Raw genomic sequence first — 19,799 nt, forward strand, 5'->3', positions numbered from 1 at the left:
AGGGATGAATTGGAGGAGCACAGAGGATTTTAGGGCATTAAAACTATTTTATATGATACCGTAATGTTGGATACATATTATTACAGATTTGTCTAAACCCATAGATCATACAATTCCGAGAGTGAAGTCCAGTGTAATCTGTGGACTTTGGGATACTGAATTGTAACACGGCCTCATCAGTGGTAACGCATACAGCACCCTGCTGCGATTTGGATTGTAGGGGGGCCTCTGCGTGTATGGAGATAGGGGTTATTTGGGGACTCCCTGTACTTCCAGCTTAATTTGGCTGTGAATCTAAAACTGCTTGAAAAAATACAGTCTATTTAAAACCAACCAACAAAAATACTTTGTATGGCAAAATGCTATGTGCACACGAAGGGCAGTTACTGCTTACAGAGGCAGGTGCTGTACTTTGAGGGCACAGCTCGACATTTCCAGGGAGATGCTTAGAAACAGAACATCTTTTGGAGCTGTTTTTTTCTTCTCTGAATAAAGTTAGTGTGCTAGAGGCCAAGGACAACACCTTTATGACGGGGGCAGCCAGCTTTCCCGTGTTCCTTCCTTTGGCCCACAAACACAGGTATGCGACTGGAAGCTTCATGAACTGCAGAACTGGCCTTCAGCCACTTCCTCTCTCTGGGCTTCAGTTTCCCTACTTGAAGGGAAGGACATTTTAAATGTTTTCTAAAACGCTTTCCAGCTCTGGGTTTCTAGGAGTCTTCTTTTAATTTTTCCATGGGCTCCTGCTTTCTCTGGCTTCGAGGCCTCTGGACATGTGGTTCCTTCCACTAGGATCACCATCCCCACTTGCCTGGCTAATGTCTTGCTGTTCTGCCTTTCTGATCTCAGCATCGGTATCATTTTGGGGAAGTCCTCCTGACCTCTCTACACAGGACTAAGTGCCCTTCTCCATGCCAGGAGATCCCCACTCATCCTCTGTTTCTGTGCTTAATATACTAAATGATAACTTTCTGTTTACTTGTCTCCTCCCAATTCTAGACCTCCCCCTGCTGAGTGTAGGCTGTTGTATTTATATCACACACACACACACACACACACACACACACACTCACTACAGGGAGTCTCAGGCCCAGATTTTCTTGGGGATGGGCCAGCTATGTCTCTGCTTGGGGAGCCTCCAGACCCAAATCCTCCAGGAAGGACTATGCCTCCAGAAACACTCAACCATCAGCTAGAAGCTGTGAGTGGAAGAAACATCTTTCATCCATAAAGGAACACTTTACATTATTAAAAGAATCATTATTATTAGAACTCACTTGCAACAGAGCCTTTCTAAAGGACCGCAGGGTCCCTTTAAGTGTGACCTTTTTACGTATTTGTTTTTAAAAATTTATCAGAGAGAAGCTTTAAGTTCTGCAGTCTCCCAGCCCAAGGATCTCTCAAAGGTTAAGGTGAAGGATCAGAAATGATAATAATTAGAACAGACCTTTGAGCACTTGGTTTGGAATTTTCCATTGCATTGACAGGAAGGCAGACACCTTCTGTCCTGGCACCTTCCTGCTGTCCCGGGTTGGCTTCGTCCACCCTGCACCTTTGTTCAGCTCCGCCCAGTACTGCCTGGCTGTGTCCTCTCTTCCCACCGGCCTCAGAGCCAGCTCTGGGTGTGCCGAGATGGGGCTGCCCGGGCCAGGGCTGTGGCTGAAGAGGTTCTGGGTCCTCTTGCAGGTGGTGGTGCACGTGGCCGTGGGCAAAGTGTGCCTGATACTGTTTCCGGAAAGAGTCAAGCAACACATCTTGGCCATGAACAAGAAGAACCCCCACTTTTCTTATGACAACTGGGCCCCGACCTTCTACAGCATGCAGTATTTCTGGTTTGTTCTGAAGGTCCGATGGCAGCGACTAGAGGACAGGACAGAGCCCGGGGGCCTGGCACCCAACTGTCCCGTAGTCCAGCTCTCAGGACAGAGATGCAACATCTGGGACTTCATGCATGGTGAGGAGACAGTTGCGAACTTGAGATGTGCTTGGAATGGGGGTGTAGAAGTGGGTGGGGAGGTGGGTTGGGAAGTCCAGAATTCTCCTACTCTAGCTGCTCTCTTTTTTGGTTTCTTGTCCTCTTCTCACTTCCTGAAACTGAGACTTCTAGATTCTTTTCACCTTCCCAGGCCCTTAACCCGCAAACCAAACATACTGGCCTTCAGCGCCTTCCACACGCTCTTCAGCTCTGCCTGGTGGGCTCCTGCTCACCCTTCACACTGCCGCTCGGTGACGCTACCTGCGATGAGCCAACCCTGGCTCCCCCAGACTAGCTCAGCCCCTCATCCAGACTTAATGTCTTCAACTTTTCTTTATCACGTCTGACCGTGTAGGTAGTTACACATGGGGGTGTTTGGTTACTGTATCCTGCCCTCACTGGCCTGCACATTCTGGGCACATAGAGTCCTCCCGTGGATGAAGCCCAGGCCCAGCCTTGTATTCAAGGTCCTTCCAGGCCAACTCCTGCTCCCCTTCCCAGTTTCACCTACAGGTTCCCCCTCAGTTCTAGCCTCTGGAAGAACCCTTGAGCCTGGCACATCCCTCGTACTCTCCCTTCTCTGCCTTGCTGGTGTTGTTGGCTCTTCCTGTATCTCACCAACAGTCCAAAACCCCACACCAGCCGGGCCTGCTCTCCTGTCCCCCTTCCGTGAGGCCCTCTCAGATCCCTACAGCTAGGCACACACTCTCTCTCCTGGGCTCATGGCTCTGCATCTGCCCCTCTCCACAGACTCTGAGTCTTTCCACCCTGCCTCTGGCTGCCAAGCACAAGTGTTTTCTTCCCACCTGATGGGGAGCCTCATGACAGAACTGTGTCTCATTCATCTCTGAGTTCCCAGGAACTAGACCCAGCAGACTGAGTAGAGAAGGTTCCTGAGGCAAGTTATAATAGGCAACCAAATCTAGTGGTTTTCAAACATGTTCTTTGGAAACCAAAGCCCACGGATAAGCTTTACCACACTGAGTTTCCTGACTGAAATAGTTTGGGAAACCCTGCACACCCTACCCTCCTCCTGGAAATTCATAGAACACACACATACTTAAAAAGCTCTGAGAAGCCCTGAAGCTTAAAAACAAACAAAACTTGAAAAAACTGAGAAAACACTATCTGATTTTCCTAACATACAACCCCTGACTTTCCACCTGAGGAAATGCCCAGGTTCCAAAGAACAACCTTTGGGAAACGTTGGCCTAATCCAATCCTCTCACTTTAGAAGGGAGATGGAGTGAGCACTAAGAGGCAGACGTAACACAGCTAGGGAGTGACCAAGTCAGACCCAGAATCTAGACTTCCTTATCTCATTCTTTCCAGTGCACCTTGGCAAACATTCATTAGCCCAGTCCCCAACTAGATGCCAGGGTCTAAGAGTTAGGTAAGAACTTCATCCTTTCCTCGATGAGTCTATGGTTTCATAGACTCATCTGTCTTCATAGGTTGATGTCATAAAGAGATCCTCACAGTTCTGTGAGATGGGGGAGGCTGTAAAGGTATAAACTTTGCCTGCAGGGATTGGAAGGTTTCCTGGAGGAAGTGGGTTTGGAATGAGGCCTTGAAAAACGAGAAAGATTTTTGTAGCTTGGGAAGAGAACAGTGTTTCGAACAGAGGGAACGGCACGAGTTTTTTGCTCCTGACTCTACAACTGCAGTACACAAATGACCTCCCTTCTATTCAATATCCACTAAGTGACCCCTGATAATAAGAGCAATGAGAATAACCACGAACTTTTATGGAGTATCTCCTGTGGGCCAAGTGTTGTGCTGGAACCAGGCCAGTTTGCCAAATATCCATCTAGTGACCAGTTATGTGAAAGCCAACTTGCCTCACGGCAGTTTCCAGAATGTACTTGCTTCTTTTAGCTGTTCACTTTTGTGGACCAGTTTACATTTTAAAGACTGTTCTATTGGTCTCTGCTCCCTGCTATTGCGACTGAAGAATGGAAAGAGAGGGAGACCAAGAGACAAAAGAAATATCTACCCATAAAACAGAGTTGGCTTTTGGCATATGGACCCAAAAATAATGGTACTGAATGGTGCTGAAATAGTAGATGCTGGTGGTACAGACCTCAGCATGATTGGTCTCTGCCCTGGAAAATCTCATAGCCCGGAGGGGGAGATGGTGTAGTGAGAGAGGGAACTGGAGGGTTCTGGAAGAAGTGGGATGAGATAGGGAGGCAGGCAGAGGAAGGCTTCTTGGAGAAGAGAATGGTGAGCTGATTATCTAGAGACAGTGAAACCTTGGGATGGGTGGGGAAAAGGGCAGTGGGGAGCAGAGCAGGGCAGAGGAGAGGAACTACAGAGGGCCGAGCTGTGGAGGACCATTGGTCAGTTTTGGCAGAAGTGGGGCTGTGGCGGGCATGAAGATGGGGAAGATTGAGGCTGGACACGGCATCAGGGACCAGTGTTTAAAGGATCTTATGTGTCTTATTGAAGAGGGTAGACTTCAACCTGACAGTATTGGTGAATTCTAGAAGAATTTCAAGCAGGGTGTTAACAATGATCAGGTATGCCTAATAGAAAGCAATCCAGTAACTGCTTTGGAAACCCACCAGCCACTAAAAAAACTCTGATGCTTTGGGTATAAATCTGAACTCATTTTACAGCCAAAAAGCAGAAGGTCCAGAAGACTCTACAGGTAATCTGAAGCAGTTCTTTTATTTTTCACATACAAAGGCCCAGAGAAGTAAATTACTTGCTCAGAGTCAGTCGTATGGCAAGTGTTTGTAGAGCCTGAACTAGAACCTATAGCTTCTGGCTCTCCGGTAGTGGAGTTGTTGTTGGATAAGATGACAGAGGTCCAGAGGAATTCCCAGCCCCCTCCTATCCCCTGGGTGTACACACATGAGGTACACACGCTCCCAGAGCAAAACACAGTTTAACTGGTGAGTGGTGGTAGAAGGCAAGTCTGGACCATTTATTTTCTAGGTACTTGGGAGTAAATAGGAAACCGGATTTATTTCAGCCCCTGTTTATTATCTTCTAAAATCTCCCCAAGTGTACTTAGGAGAGGTCATCTACTAATGATAAATGGGCTTTCTCTGTTAAGAGAGCCTGACCTGGGGCACCTGGGTGGCTCAGTGGATTAAGCCTCTGCCTTCGGCCGAGGTCATGATCTCAGGGTCCTGGAATTGAGCCCCGAATCGGGCTCTCTGCCCGGCAGGGAGCCTGCTTCTCCCTCTCTCTCTGCCTGCCTCTCTGCCTACTTGTGATCTCTTTCTCTCTCAAATAAATAAATAAAATTTAAAAAAGAGAGAGAGAGAGAGAGAGAGAGCCTGACCTGGCGGTCATAATGGTGAGTTCAAGTCCAGGTTCTACAGGGCTGTTTCCCCATTTCTACAGACAAGATGGACTTGACAGTGCTAGCCCAATGTCTGAAATGGTGTCCTCTGCCCCGTGGCCTGTGCACACAGGCAGACTGCCAGTCCTCTGTCCCGTCATCTCTCCGTCCTGTCACCCCCTTGTACCCATCCTTCCTCTCTGCTATCAGGAAAGCAGGGAACTAAGCTTAAACTTTGCCCTCCATACTGATCACTGCACCCAACCACACTATAAATAATTAAACACATGGCTCTGTCTCGTCCAGTTTCCTAATCAGTGATGTTGAATTTTTTTTTCCAGTTAAAAACAAAATTCCAGATAGCTAATATTTAGCACTGGTCCTGACGTTAAGTCTTGGGGTTCTTATCAAAAGCATGACTCTCTGGGGTCATTGGAGGCCAGTGGCTGGCCACTTAGTCTTGACTTGCCTCTGAGACTACCCTGATGAGGCCCGGGCAGTCCTGTCACATGGGCAAGGACTTGTGTAATCATCCAACAAGGACTGGGGCCCACTCAGTGCTCCCTAGGGCCTCCTAAGAGAAAATCTCTGAGCCAAGGACAAGGAGAGCTTTGTATTTCCTTGGCCAAATTTCTACTTATGTACTGAAAAATGAAGACTCTATAATCAATCCCTTCTCTCTTTACTTGGCCACCAGGAAACTCAATCAAATATTAGTTCAGTTATAATGAATACATGCGACTTAAGACTGCTTTGTTTGCCATCTTTCCCTTTTGTTCTGTGCCTCCCAGACGGGCATGATTTTTTTTTAATTAAAAAAATATTGGGGCGCCTGAGTGGCTCAGTGGGTTAAGCCGCTGCCTTCGGCTCGGGTCATGATCTTGGGGTCCTGGGATGGAGTCCCACATCGGGCTCTCTGCTCAGCAGGGAGCCTGCTTCCTCCTCTCTCTCTCTCTCTCTGCCTGCCTCTCTGCCTACTTGTAATCTCTGTCAAATAAAATAAATAAAATCTTAAAAAAATATATTTTACTATACATATAACTTCTTCAAACCCATTGCACAATGAGGTGAGGGTCTAACTAACAAAATACACCATCAGCAAGTTAAGATGCCCTCGGTTCCCCTCCATCAGCAAGTCCTGTCAGTTTCATCTTTCACCTTCTCCGCGGCCCTCACACTAACCTGGGCTCCCATTATCTCTCATGCGCATTTCTCTGGCACCCCCTAACTGGATCCTTCCACTTCCATTCCCATCCTCAGGCCTTTCCCCATAGAATGATCTTCGGGTGTAAATCTGACCACATTTCATTATACCTCTCTACCGTGGGAGTCAGGGGTCTGGCCTGCAAGTCACAGAAACGTACTCTGGCTTTCCTAGTCTCACACACACATACACACACACACAAGAACATATTAAGAACGTGTTACAAGACCCCCAGAATTAACCACACCTGGAACGCTGGGCCTGGACTTTTAGCATCAAAAGTCAGGCCTGGATGCTGCTGTCACTCTGGTTGCTTTGGGAACTGACACGCCTGCCCCCAGGACTCCCCCAACCCAGACAGGAGCCCTGCCACTGGGCCACGGACCAGTTCTGCTGTCTCAGTGACTTCAGGACCAAAGATCTCTGTGGGATGGTCCAATCAACCCAGCTGGGCCACTGCTTACTTATGCCTTGGCTGCCCGGGACAAAGAACAGACCTGGCCCCTCTGTCCTCCATAGAGGCGTACGCTCCTATTAATACCATACAAAATAGGGAAGTCCACCTAGGAAGGACGACTAGGAAACAGGCAGCCAAAAATGCAATAAATATCTACCGTCCTTGCTTTATATCTCCACGAGGTCCCACTGTACCCAGAATAAAAATCCAGATTTCTCACCAAGGTGTAGGAGAGCCTGCCCTCCCCCACCCCTGCTCATACCTGCTTCTTCAGTCTTGCCTCTTGGGATCCGCCCTCCCCCTTCCACCTTCCACCCGCTCCCCGGGCCTGGCTCTGGTCATAGTGGCCTTGCAGGTCCTTGAACTCACCAAGCTCTGTCCTGCCTCAGGGCCTTTGTACAGGATGGAGTCCTTTTGCCTGGAATGCCCTCCTCCTCCCTTTGCCCATGGCTGGCTCTTTCCTGTACTTCATTTCTCAGGTTAAATAGCATGTCCTCAGAGGCCTTTTCTGACCCACCTGTCTAAAGTAGGTCACTCCTTTATGGACTCTTTCGAAACACTTATCACAATTTGGAATTACCACATTTATGTGTTTACTTGTTTTTTTGCCACTGAATAGACCTCAAATTGCATGCAGGCAGGGGCACCATGGTGGCTCAGTAGGTTAAGTGTCCACCTTTGGCTTAGGACATGATCCTGGGGTCCTGGGATTGAGCCCTGCGTCAGGTTCCCTGCTCAGAGGAGAACCTAGTTCTCCCTCCCCCTCTGCCTACCTGTGTTCTCTCTGTCAAATACATAAATAAATCTTAAAAAGAGAAAAGAAAAGAAAAGAAATTGCATGCAGGCAAAGCCAGGCTGGACTTGTTCTCTGCTGAACTGCTCCCCAGCGTGTCGGGGGAGGGCTCTGCCCTCCAGGGGCAACAAGTAGCCTGGGCGACACAACTCTCTTACGGGACATGTCACAGTGCATGACCTGCTATGCTCTACCTGCTGTGCTCTAACAGAGCACACCTCAGTGAGGCCTCCACCGTGTCCGCTCTGGCCACAGGGACCCCCGGGGTGCTGGCAGCTCCCAAGGGCTATTCCTCCTTGAAGGTGGGGCAGTTGTGGAAGGCTCCCGCCCAAGGTTGGTTTCATGGGTGTGGGACCAGTGAATCACACAGGGGAAGGCCCTGTGCTTGGGGTTTAATGCTCTGCGTTAGCCATCTTGAAATCCTTAATCATTTTGTCTTGGAATTTACATTTTTTAAGGGAAGCCTCATGGGACAATGGAAACTTCAAGGGACTTGGAGCCCTGGTCATGTGGGATCCGGCCTCCCACAGCCTTCTCGCTCTCTGGGACATGTCCGCTCTTCCACCCTCAGAAGCAGGGTTGGTCCCGCCTCCTTCCCGCTCCTTCCCAGTGACTGCCACCGCCTTCTCACCCCAGAAAGGACCTGGACACAGGCACAGGAGAGGCTGGGGTGGTCGGGTGTGTGCCTCCGGGAGCCTCTCAAGGCAGGGCATGGAAATGGCCATCTCCATGCTGGGCTAACGGTGCCATGGGGCAGTGTGTCAGGTGACTGGGGGAAAGTGGTGGGAGAAGCCTCTTGCCTCCTCCCCTCCCCCAGCAAGGAGCCTAAGCATTCCCGAATGGTGGCTGTGATACCCTGTGGGTGGTGGGCATGTGGGGAGGGTAAATGTCTAGTTCAGTTTCTCATGATACGGTGACTGGGGCATCGTGCATTGGCCTGCTGGCTGGAGGGAGAGGAAAGCTGGTAGCCGGTCACCATAGTCACACAGGCACATATGCACTAAGTTTTAGGGTTCCTGGCTGACTATGAAGGACTGCATTTGCCCTATGACTATCCCTATGTTCGTGAGAGTCTGACATTAAATGGTACCTAGAAAATACCATGCCAGTGCAAGAGAGAGGCCACAGAAGCAAACCTTTTTATTTTCATATATTTAACGGCAATTCCCCCACGCACTCCACTTTTGAACAAGGGGCCCAGCATTTTCAGTTTGCACTGAGCCAGCAAATCATGTAGCCAGTCTTGGGCCTCCCCCTCATTCCCCTTTGTGGCATCCCCTTCGCTGCCTGTTCCACTTCCTAGCTCAAGGACAAGATAGCTGATAACAACAGCCTACATTTATTGAGTACCTACTCTGGGCCAAGCACCACTTTAAGGCCTTATCTGTACTCCCTTATCCGTACTACCTATGATCCTTATAACAATCCTATAAGGTAAGTATTATTATTATGTCCATTTGTGAATGAGGGAACAGGGGCTTTGGATGAGAAGAACTCTGAATTGAGCGTCTAGAAGCCAGAGTACTAATTTTAACTCCACACTTGACCTGCTGTGTGACCTGAAGCAAGTCTGTAAACAAGGAGAAAAATGGCCTACCTTGCGGTATTCTAATCTCATCACCTGAGAAGACAGATCTGTGCCTACCTCATAAACTGCCTGGGAGGGACCCACACTATTTGAATTACCACCTAGTAGCTGCAGGTGGTCCACTGAGACCCCCTGATAAAATCCCCTCCTTGTGGAGAGGAGTAAACTGGCTCCAGCCTCTGCTAAGTCAGGCTCTGTAGGCATCTGTCCCCTCATTGTGGCCTGGCTCCATCTTCGAGGGAAAAGGAAAGTACCAGAAGTGAGAGCATCCAGAGCGAAGATGGTACTGACAAACCAAGGCTGTGTGCAGAGGACTGGTTGTTGATGATTCCATTCCTGTTTCAGGCAACAGGCCACTGGTGCTAAATTTTGGAAGTTGTACCTGACCTTCGTTTCTTTTCAAACTTGACCAGTTCAAGAGACTTATTGAAGACTTTTGCTCCATGGCAGACTTCCTCATCATCTACATTGAGGAAGCACACGCATCAGGTACTGAGACACTCCTTGCCTCTGCCTCTGCCTACCTTCTCTTTCCTGCCTCACTTCCCCAGGCCCAGGGTCAAGGTTGGGGAGAGAGGAGGAAGAGGAATGAGGGCATGAGCTGCTCTGCATGGAGTACCTACTTCTTTCGGTGCCTGCTGCCATTACCCACTACTTAGTAACTTCACAGTCTGTGCTTTCCACCAGCACACGGAGCAGAAAAACTGGAGGTGGCGCCGGGGTGGCTCGGTCGGTTGGCTTCCGCTTGGGTCATGATCTTGGGGTCCTGCGATTGAGTCCAGCGCCAGACTTCCTGCTCACTGAGAAGTCTGCTTCTCTCTCTGCTCTCTCTCTCTCTTCTTCCCTCTCTCTCTGCCCCCCCCCCCCCCCGTTCCTTCTCTTTCTCTCAAATAAATAAAATAAAATAAACAAAACAAAAAACACCCTAGAGGGACAGGTCCAGTGGAAATCAAGGAGGAGGAGCTAGTAGGAGGAATTTAGACCTGAAACGTCACAAGGGAAATGCCCACTCCATAGCTACATGTGCGACCCCTCCTAAGACTCTCCAGACTCAACGGGACACTGTGGTTCCTCTCCGTCGATGGTTCCCAAGCATTAGTGAGCGTCAGAAGCACCTGGAAGGCTTGTTAAAACAGACTGCTGGACCGCCCCATCCCAGAGTTCATCAGTGAAGTCTGGGATGGGGCCTGAGAATTCACATTTCTGACAAGCTCCGGTTGATGCTGATGCTGCTGGTCTGGGGGCCACACTTGGAGACCCACCGCCCCAAGCTAGCTTTCATCCAGAGCAGGCATTCTTTCTTCACCCCTGACAGGTGGTCACACATTTTTATTACTTCACGGGACATCTTATTCCTTTGCTGGAGAGTTCCATTCAGGAGAGCTCTCCCTGAAACTCCTACAGCTTGTGGGCTAAGCCCGTTGAACTTTACCAGGTGGTCCACCGATCCCACAGGGCCTGGGGCCCAAATCAGGTTTCCACACACCACCTGTTTCTCCAGGTAAGTTAGGGGGAGGCATGAAGCATGGTGGGAAGGACATGAACTTCGGAGTTTCAGACCTGATTATGGGTCCTAGCTCTATCACGTGACCTTGGGGCACTCACTTTCCATGCCCACTTTTGCAACAGTGACATGGGATGACAAGACCAACCTCACAGGGTCACTCATCTGACAATATTTAAGGAGCACTTGTGCTGGGCCTGGGGATATTGAGACAAAAGATACACACAGCTCCTGCCTCTCAGGAACTTACAGTTAAGGTTGGGGAAGCAAGTCACTGTTCCTCTCCCACCCTCCATGTCCTCAGATGCAGGATGAGGGGCAGAATCCCAGTTTAGCCTCCCCTAGGAGGTCCTTGTGAAGTTAACAGTTGCACAAGACTGACTGCCTAAACATGACACGAAGGTAAGCTGGCGTTGTCATCTACAAAGTTCCGATGTCTTGGGGCAGGTGATAGTTACTTTACACCGTGGCCAGGCACCTGTATCTTGATGTGAATTTGTCCCAAGAGCCGGCTTCTCTAGGAGGAAGTTTTCTGAGCGGAGCACGTTGAAGCACCAAGGAGGTGGGGCCATTTCTGCTGATAAACTTTTCCAACTTCCCTTACCTTGGGAAGCAGCTATGACTGTAAACACAGGCCACGTGGCTTCCGAAGGATCCCATGACCACATTAACTGGGTCCAGGCTCCGCAGAAACAGGGCAAGTAGAAGGGCAAGGCCAGTAGCACTTTATGTTATTTTTTTCAGCCCATTAACATGAGTACCACTTCCTGTAAGAAGGCAGAAGGACACCTTGGCAACGAGGCCATTTGAAAATCCCCTTCCAATTAACATTAACAAGCAGCCTTAAATGGGTTTGATTTGGGGCAACTCCAGAGCAAAGTAACAGAATACCTGTGGCATGGAATAAAAACTGGCTTCTTTCCTACCTGTCTGTTATTTGGGGGAGTCAGGCAAGATAAACCCATATTTTTAAAGCAGCTTCTGTGAAACAGGCCGAGTATTAGGAATTCTAAACAAGTTACCTCACAGTCATCTGCAACGCTGGTCCTATTAATCCCTTTACAGATGGGAAACAGAGTTAACAGGCTTCAAGAGCTTGCCCCCTAACACATAGCTGCGTGTGTCAGGAAAGGCTTCCTGGAGGAGAGGGGTTTAGAGCTGTGGTTCTGAATGGAGGGTGATTTATGTCCCCCAGGGGACATCTGGCAATGCTTTGAGATGTTTTTGGTTGTCAAAAACAAATTGAAGGGAGGGCGGGGTGCTTAGTGAGGCCAAAGATGCTGCTCAATGTCCTGTAACACACGGGATAGCGGACCCGCCACAAATGTCAACAGTAGCAGCGTTGAGGAGCCCCATGTTAGAGCTGAGGCTTGAAAGGACAGGTAGGATCTCAAATATGGAAAAGATGCTAAGGAGACAGGGAAGAGGGGGTCAGACCCATTTGAGGAAGTCGCTTCAGCGAGATGCGGAAGGACCAGCGGCCGTGACTAGAAGAGCAGGTAGGGAGAGATGGTCGGCATCGTGACATGTTTGCTAAGGAGCTGGTCCTGTCATTGGTTTTCAAGCAGAGAAAAAAATCTGATTAAAGTTTGTGTTCGTAATGTTGTCAGAGATTTTTGGATGATGAGTTGGAGGGTAGCAAGATCAAGAGGTAAGAATACTCCTTAGGGGTTGAAAGGAAGGGTGGTTGTCAGGCTGACAGTTGTCCTTGGCTGTGAGCTCACCTTGAGGGGCATGAAGCTGTCATGAAGCTGTCCGTAGAGCTAATGGCAGCCATAGTGGCCGAAGTTGCAGGAGAGAGAAGCTCCTGTTTTCACACTGTAGGTGGAGGCAGCCCTGTGAGGAAGAGGGTGGAAGTGAGAGGCAGCTCGGGGGTGGTGGGTCAAGGAATCCCAGGTGTTTCACCCATCGGCTGAACAGAGGCTGGAGGTGTGCAGGGCAGACAGGCCAGGTCACTGGGGAGCTTGGGATTTCCCCTGTGGATGACAGGGAGCAGGAGAATGACATGGTCAGACTGGCCCTTTGGAAAGATCATTCTGGTGGAGAATAATTAGAAGAGGTAGATTGTCTAGACTAGTAGTTCGTCGACTTCCGGTGTGTTGTTAGAATCATCTGGAAGGTTGTTAAGACAGATTGGTGGGCCCCATTTCTTGTCAGTCTAGGTTCGGGCCCAAGAATTAGCAACAAACTCCAGGTGATGCCCGCTAGATCCTCACTGATAACCTGGACAGATGAATCAGAATCTGCCTTTAACCGTTCAAATACACATTCCAGTTCAAGAAGCATGGGACTAGTCGACTCTTCCATGCTGAAGAGCTGAGAGTCAGGAGTCCTGGGCTTCCATGCTGGATCAGTCAGTAACTCCCTGTGTGAGCTCGTGTCTTCACTCATAGTAGGAAACTGGGCCCAATCGAGCTAAGGGCTCCTCTATCTGGGACCCTCAGTTAAATGTGGTGGGGATGGGGGTTTTTAATGGGCAGAAAATAGCACCCTGCCAGTTAGGCTCACTCCCCATCTCTTCTTTTGCAGATGGCTGGGCTTTTAAGAACAACGTGAACATCAGGACTCACCGGAATCTCCAGGACCGCCTGAGGGCCGCCCGCTTGCTGCTGGACAGGAACCCCCAGTGCCCTGTGGTGGTGGACACAATGGAGAACCAGAGTAGCCAGCGCTACGCAGCGCTGCCTGAGCGGCTCTACGTGCTCTGGGAGGGCAGGATCCTCTACAAGGTGACCAGGGGTATGGGGTCCAGGATGGGGATGGGCAGAAAGGGCTTTGTAGCATTCATGTCGCTTCCTGGCCATGTACCAGCCATGTGGCCAGCGCCAGGTCCTCTCCTCTCGTGGAGTTTCAGTTTCCTCTTCTGCAAAAGGGAGGTACCCTCACCTCACAGGAGGTGAAATAACGCACAGAAAAGTCCCTAGCATTTGGGCTGGAGCTGCAGCCTCTTGTTGCCTTCGAACCCAGAAGACTGGCCCAGCCCTAGCTTAGTTTGGAGCTGAACAAGAGAAGGTTGTTTCCATTTCATAAACAATGCTCAGAGAAGGACACTGACTTGCCCAAGGTCACACCTCACTAGGCTCTGATTCCAATTCTAAGTCCTTTGGATGGGGTGAGCCAGGGGTGGGAGGGTCTGAAGCCACTCATCTCTGAGGCCTGAACCTGGAGGGGGTTGTAGGAGTGGGAGCAGAGCAAACCCTACAGGCAGCAGCTGGAGATGCTGAAGCAGGGATTTGAGGCAGGAGCCGAGTCCCGGCTCGATTTCTGGTGATTGTGCCCCTCTTAGGGCTTCCAGCCTGGCCAGGGTTGGGGACAGAAGCATAGCCTCTGGCCACTTGGGCACCGTTGGCCACCCCTAAGAGGGCAGGAACTGTTTCATAGCTGCAGAAAGGATTTCAAACCGTGGCCCCTGAAGCCCAGCCACACGGCTGCTCCTTGCCCACAGGTCAAGCTGACCCTACTGTCGCAGGGAAATGGGCAACAACTTGCAGATGAATTCCCGAGGTGCCAAGGGCCACAGCACAAGGATTCAGGTCCTTCTTCCTTTCTCCTCCCTAGAGACATGGCTCTAAGGTGGCATGGTGGAGGCCAGCAGGGCTAGGCTCCAAGCCAGTACTGGCAACACAGGAATGAATTGCGAATGGCCCACCCCTTACTTTGAGTGCTCTGGTGTCCCCAGTACTAGGAGACTCCAGAGCAGGGATCGGCAAACCTTTTCTGAAAAGGGCCTGATTATAAATATTTTTGACTTTGTGGGCCAAATCATCTCCGGTTACAATTCAATCCTGCTGCTGTGGCACAAAATCGGTATAGATGAGACATCAATGAGTGTGAAGCATCAGGACAGACTTGGCTCTCAGATTGGAAATTTCCTGACCCCTGAGGAAGGGTAGGCTCTTTAGAGGTGGGGACAACTGCGTGGGCCTCAAGGCCAGGAAGCCAGCCGTGTGAGCGGGGTGAGTGAAAAGCATAGCAAATACAGGGGAGAAGGTGGGCAAAGGCACAGAGGCAGGTTATGGCAGGGTGTGAATGGAGAATTGTCACCATGTCCCCAGTGGTGACAGGAGTCTCATTCTGGACCAAGGAGTTCAGCGTGCCTCTTGGGACAAAGTAGAGCCACTGACGAGTTTTGAGCAGAATCGAGGCATGATTGGATCTTATTTTATTTTTATTTTAGTTTTTTAAAGATTTATTTATTTAGTAGAGAGAGTGTGTGCATGTGAGTGGGGGGACGGGCAGAGGGCGAGAGGCCCAAGCAGACTCCCTGCTGAGCATGGAGCCCAATGTGGGACTCTATCCCAGGATCCCGACTGAGCACCCCAGGTGCCCCTGGATCTGTATTTTAGAAAGATCACTGGCTCCTGGGTGAGGTGTGGACTGGAAGGAGCAGGGATTGAGGACTAGGAAAAGTCAGGAGGTGGGATGGCTGTTCAAGTAGGAGATGAAAAGGGCTGAACTAGGGCATTGGACTGGAGAGGCAGAGGTGGGTCTGATTTAGGACAGGTGGTGCTTGCTGGGAGGTGTAGAGAAGATAAGGCCTGTCTGAAGGTCTAATTATGGAAGATAATTATTTGTACAGACCCCTTTCTCCTCTTGGAAGTATTCACTTCACCCCCTCTGGTCTTCCTTGTACTTCTCGGTCCAATCTGCCCATTAAATATTGGCACCACTCCACACCCTCTCTCTGGTGACCTCATCCACCTGAGGGTTGTCTCTGCCACGGAGTACACCATCCTGACAAGTCCCACGTAGCCATCACCAGCCCTGTCCTTTCAACCCAGCTCCAGACCCACCGATTCCTGCAGGCTGGAAATCTGGGAACACTGGTTCATTTCTTTTGCAGGGGAAATCGGGCCCTTGGAACTACCATCCAGAGGAAGTTCGTGCTGTTCTGGAAAAGTTCCACATCGAGTCTGGAAAGATCCCCCAGTGCTAGGTGATCAACAGGAGGGCTCCTCAAGTTCTGGGGTCTCCTCTCAGCCTAGGTGGCTTTCACCTCTGGACTCATGTCCCCTGCTGGTCAGACTGGTCTCATCTAACCAAACAGTTGTAATCAGAAAACAAAGCAGCAAGTAAGCAGAATGTTAAAATACCCCCCCAATGCTGTCCCCACGGAGACCACATTCATCGCATGACATCCCCACGTGAGAGAGGCCCCACTCCACAGGCAGCCTACCGAGGCGTGGCATCTCTCTCCAGCCACTCTGACACCAAGCGGTCAGAATCGGCGGTCCTTATGTGAGGCAGACTCATTTTCCCCAGTTTGCCATTTATGGACTTGATCATCTCAAACACTAAATTGGCTTTTAGAACCAAGCATGGGGAGAGCATGCTGGTTGTTTAGAGAGAGAGAGAGAGAGAGAGATGAGGAATTGAAAGCCGTTGTTCTTTTAAGCAGAAGCTCACACTGGAAATGGTTTCTCTGATGTCTTTGCAAGTCTCCTAACGGTCATTTGTGTTTGATTACATCAGACTAATGGATCGCCATTGCTATTCATCTGTTTTAACTCTGCTTCTTTTCATATTTGTCTATGACGGCCACAGCCTAAAGTACACACAGCTGTGACTTGATTTGAAAGAAAATGTTTTAAGAGGCAGCAAGCTAATACAGAGTGATTAAACTATCTCAGGCCGTTTGAGATGGCTTCGGTGTGATTCTTACATTTTCTTTCCCAGTTTGTGTCAGTCTGTTTTATCTTGCATTATAGCCCAGTGTAATCTGATCAGCAAAAATACCATATGCTTGGGAGCGCCTCATTTGGTGGGAAGAACATTCCTTCTCCGTGGGTTACATATTAAATGTCCCTTTGTCTTGTGAATTCCTGCTAAAGAATGTTTTACATTGGATTCAAACTACCTTTACAACACGACATAAAAGAATGGACTTGGGAGACCATTTTTCTACCAAGAAAACACATTCTCCTTGGGTTGGCCATTGTTACTACAATGTGAACACCATTAATGCTGCTATTTTATTCTTTGTTTTTTTTTTTTTTTAAGATTTTATTCATTTATTTGACAGAGAGAGATCACAAGTAGGCAGAGAAGCAGGCAGAGAGAGAGGGGGAAGCAGGCTCCCCGTTGAGCAGAGAGCCTGATGCGTGGCTCCATCCCAGTACCCCAAGATCATGACCAGAGCAGAAGGCAGACGCCCAACCCACTGAGCCACCCAGGTACCCCTATTTTATTCTTTTTAAAAGTCTTATCATTAATCATCTACCAGGCACCCATGTTCAGATATATTAAGTCCTCTAGTCTTCGTATATTTCAAAGAGGAGATTATTACCCCATTTTAAAGATGGGAAGTCAAGGCTCAGAGTTGAGGAATTTGTGGAAGGGCTTAGATCTAATAAGTAACAAGCCAAGATTCAAAGCCCATCTCTAACTTCAGCTAGCTGTGGGACTTTGGCTAAGCTGCCTTGGTATCTTGAACTATAAAATCAATTACTAGTAATGCCTTCTGCCTAGAGGATTTGTAAGTAAAACACTCAGAACTGTGCCTGCCTTGGAGAAAATGCCACGGACAGGCTATTATTATTTTAAGTCGTTCCACAACTGCCTCCTTGGGCCCCCTTTTTAGGCAGTGGGAAATGGTAGGAAGGTAGGACAGTAGGGACAGTGAATCAAAATTCTTCATCCTGGGGGCACCTGGGTGGCTCAGTGGGTTAAAGCCTCTGCCTTCAGCTCGGGTCATGATCCCAGAGTCCTGGGATGGAGCCCTGCATCAGGCTGTCTGCTCAGCAGGGAGCCTGCTTTCCTCTCTCTCTCTGCTGGCCTCTCTGCCTACTTGTGATCTCTATCAAATAAACAAATTAAATATTTTTTTAAAAAAACTATTCATCCTGCCAAAGCAATGCATGCATGAGTTTATGTGGGTACACGAAGAGCGAGGAGCTGGGCAGTGGGGCTGGAGCCCAGCCGAGCCTGTCCTTCCTAAGCCCCGTTTCCATAAAAGGAGACAGCGGATAAGCCTGTGCTCCTCTGAATCACTCCTCAGATGGTCCTCCAATTCATGCCTATAAATGCAGAGAAAGTTCCCAGTTTTCAGTGAACAACAGTAGCTAGAGCTGAGTTTTCAGAATGGTGAAGTAGACCCCAAGCGTTCCAAGTCAGTTCTCTTTGGTTTAATGCTTCAGACTGTCATTGGGCACCGATTCCTTACTAGGTGCTGAGCAATGTCCAGGAGGACAAGGTCCCGCTTAACCTCACGGGGGACTAGGCATCCATGGCAATGACTGTAATTCAAAGCGAGGATGATGGGGGAGAGCTGAGATGAAGACTCACTGCTCAGGGAGTGCAGACGGGAGGGCAATTGTGTGGGGCTGGGTGGGACTGGGAAAGCCTGGAGGAAGTGCTAGCATTAGGCTGGGGCCAGGCCTCCCACAACCTGCAATGGGAACGTGCAGAGCACGGGAAGGGAAAGGGACATTTGTGGGGTAACTCCGCATGGCAGAGATGGCAAAGAACTGTGCACAGTGCTCAGCAGGTTTGGACTCTCATTCTACTAAACTGGCCACGGATGACTTCATTTCGAGTAAGTTCCGCCATGACATTCAGCAGGTGCGTTAACACATTTTGTAAGGCATGCGTAGATGTCCGCTGAAGAAGGATTCAGGATACCTGTTCTGCCATATAGATGACATCACTGAAAGTCTCAAGTAGTTTTTTCAAGAAGGGACCACGGTGGCGCCTGGGTGGTGCAGTGGGTTAAGCATCCAGGCACAGGACGGGATCTCAGGGTCTTGCGTTCGAGCCCCATGTTGGGCTCCGCTCTCAATGGGGAGTCTGCTTGAGATTCTCTCTCTTCCTCTCCCTCTCCCTGCCCCTCCCCCAGCTCTCTGTCTCTCTCTCTCATAAATACATTAAAAAAATAAAAATAAAAAATGGAAGGGCACATGGATGCTGTACTCTGGGACATCTGACATGTTTGCCCCCGCCAGCCTGTCATCTGAAGCCCACAGGATCCCTGGCTGGGATTCAGACTCTTGTATCTCAGCCTCTTTAGCTCAGAGATTCACAGACCCTGCTCCCCTGTGGTCCAGCAGTCATGAGAGGAGGAGAGTGAGGCCAGCCCGAGTGATTGCTCCCAGCGCTTGTTTTGCTTTTGGAGACGTGGAGACCTGTCAGATTCTTTCTTCAAATCTGAGATTCAATAACTTCAAGACCTAGTCCCAGTGTCGATTGTTCCTATATCAAAATTTCTATAATACTGCTAGACTCTGAAGATTTGTGTCCCCCTGGAATCATACCCTGAATCGTAAAGCCCAGCATGATAGTGTTAGGGTAGGACTGGGAGGAATGTGCAATGAGGGACCCCTTCGGAATGAGATTAATGCTGTTATAAAAGAGCCCTGAGAGAGCTAGCTTGCCCCCTTCCTCTGGGGGAGGATATAAGCAGTCTGCTGCTCCAGAAGACATCCCTCACCCGACACCCTGATCTCAGCTTTCAGGCTCCAGAATCCTAAGAAATGTTTCTACTGACGATAGGCCCCCCAGTCTGTGGCATTTTTGTTACAGTAGCCTGAACAACTAAGACAAATATGTAACCTCTTCTGGTCTAAGATTTAATTCTTCTTCTTCTTCTCTTAAATTTCAGGAACATTCTCTTCAGTTGCCTTGATCATCTTTTCCTTGTATTTTGTCCTACTCTCAGGAAGTAGAATTTTGGGTGTGTTGTATACCCTGTTCTTCATAGCTGCTATCTTCTCTATAACTATTTTTTTATCTTTAAAAAAAAATTTTTAAATTTTTATTTATTTGAGAGAGAGAGAGAGAGAACATTAGCAGGGTTAGGTGCAGAGGGAGAGGGAGAAGCAGACTTCCCGCTGAGCAAGAGCCCAACCTGGGACTTGATCCCAGGACCCTGAAATCATGTCCTAAGCTGAAGGCAGAAGCTTAACTGTCTGAGCCAGCCAGGTGCCCCTCTGTAACTATTTTTAAAATCCGTTCTTGTCTATTTCATTTTGTAGTTTTTCTCAAGCTC

General features: G+C 49.2%; 1 protein-coding gene across 2 annotated transcripts; it reads left to right on the plus strand.

The window, feature by feature from the left end:
* The first annotated feature begins 1,579 nt into the window (after window positions 1-1,579).
* DIO1 (iodothyronine deiodinase 1) lies at window positions 1,580-16,455 on the plus strand. Of its 2 annotated transcripts, XM_059374815.1 has the most exons (4): window positions 1,581-1,954; window positions 9,658-9,801; window positions 13,346-13,545; window positions 15,660-16,455. In XM_059374815.1, the coding sequence occupies exons 1-4, from the start codon at window positions 1,633-1,635 to the stop codon at window positions 15,750-15,752; spliced, it is 759 nt and encodes a 252-aa protein (XP_059230798.1). In that variant the 5' UTR covers window positions 1,581-1,632; the 3' UTR covers window positions 15,753-16,455. The 2 variants fall into 2 exon arrangements, with proteins under 2 accessions (XP_059230799.1, XP_059230798.1); XM_059374816.1 differs by lacking the exon at window positions 9,658-9,801 and having other exon boundaries at window positions 1,580-1,954.
* Window positions 16,456-19,799: the final 3,344 nt, after the last annotated feature.

Source organism: Mustela nigripes, chromosome 14, assembly GCF_022355385.1.
Source record: "Mustela nigripes isolate SB6536 chromosome 14, MUSNIG.SB6536, whole genome shotgun sequence".
Classification (NCBI taxonomy): domain Eukaryota; kingdom Metazoa; phylum Chordata; class Mammalia; order Carnivora; family Mustelidae; genus Mustela; species Mustela nigripes.

Coding starts and splice junctions, on each gene's coding strand:
- DIO1 (XM_059374816.1), top strand. CDS start 1,633: ATGGGGCTGCCCGGGCCAGGGCTGTGGCTGAAGAGGTTCTGGGTCCTC. Junction 1,955..13,345: donor CATCTGGGACTTCATGCATG/GTGAGGAGACAG, acceptor CTTCTTTTGCAG/ATGGCTGGGCTTTTAAGAAC. Junction 13,546..15,659: donor AGGGCAGGATCCTCTACAAG/GTGACCAGGGGT, acceptor TTTCTTTTGCAG/GGGAAATCGGGCCCTTGGAA.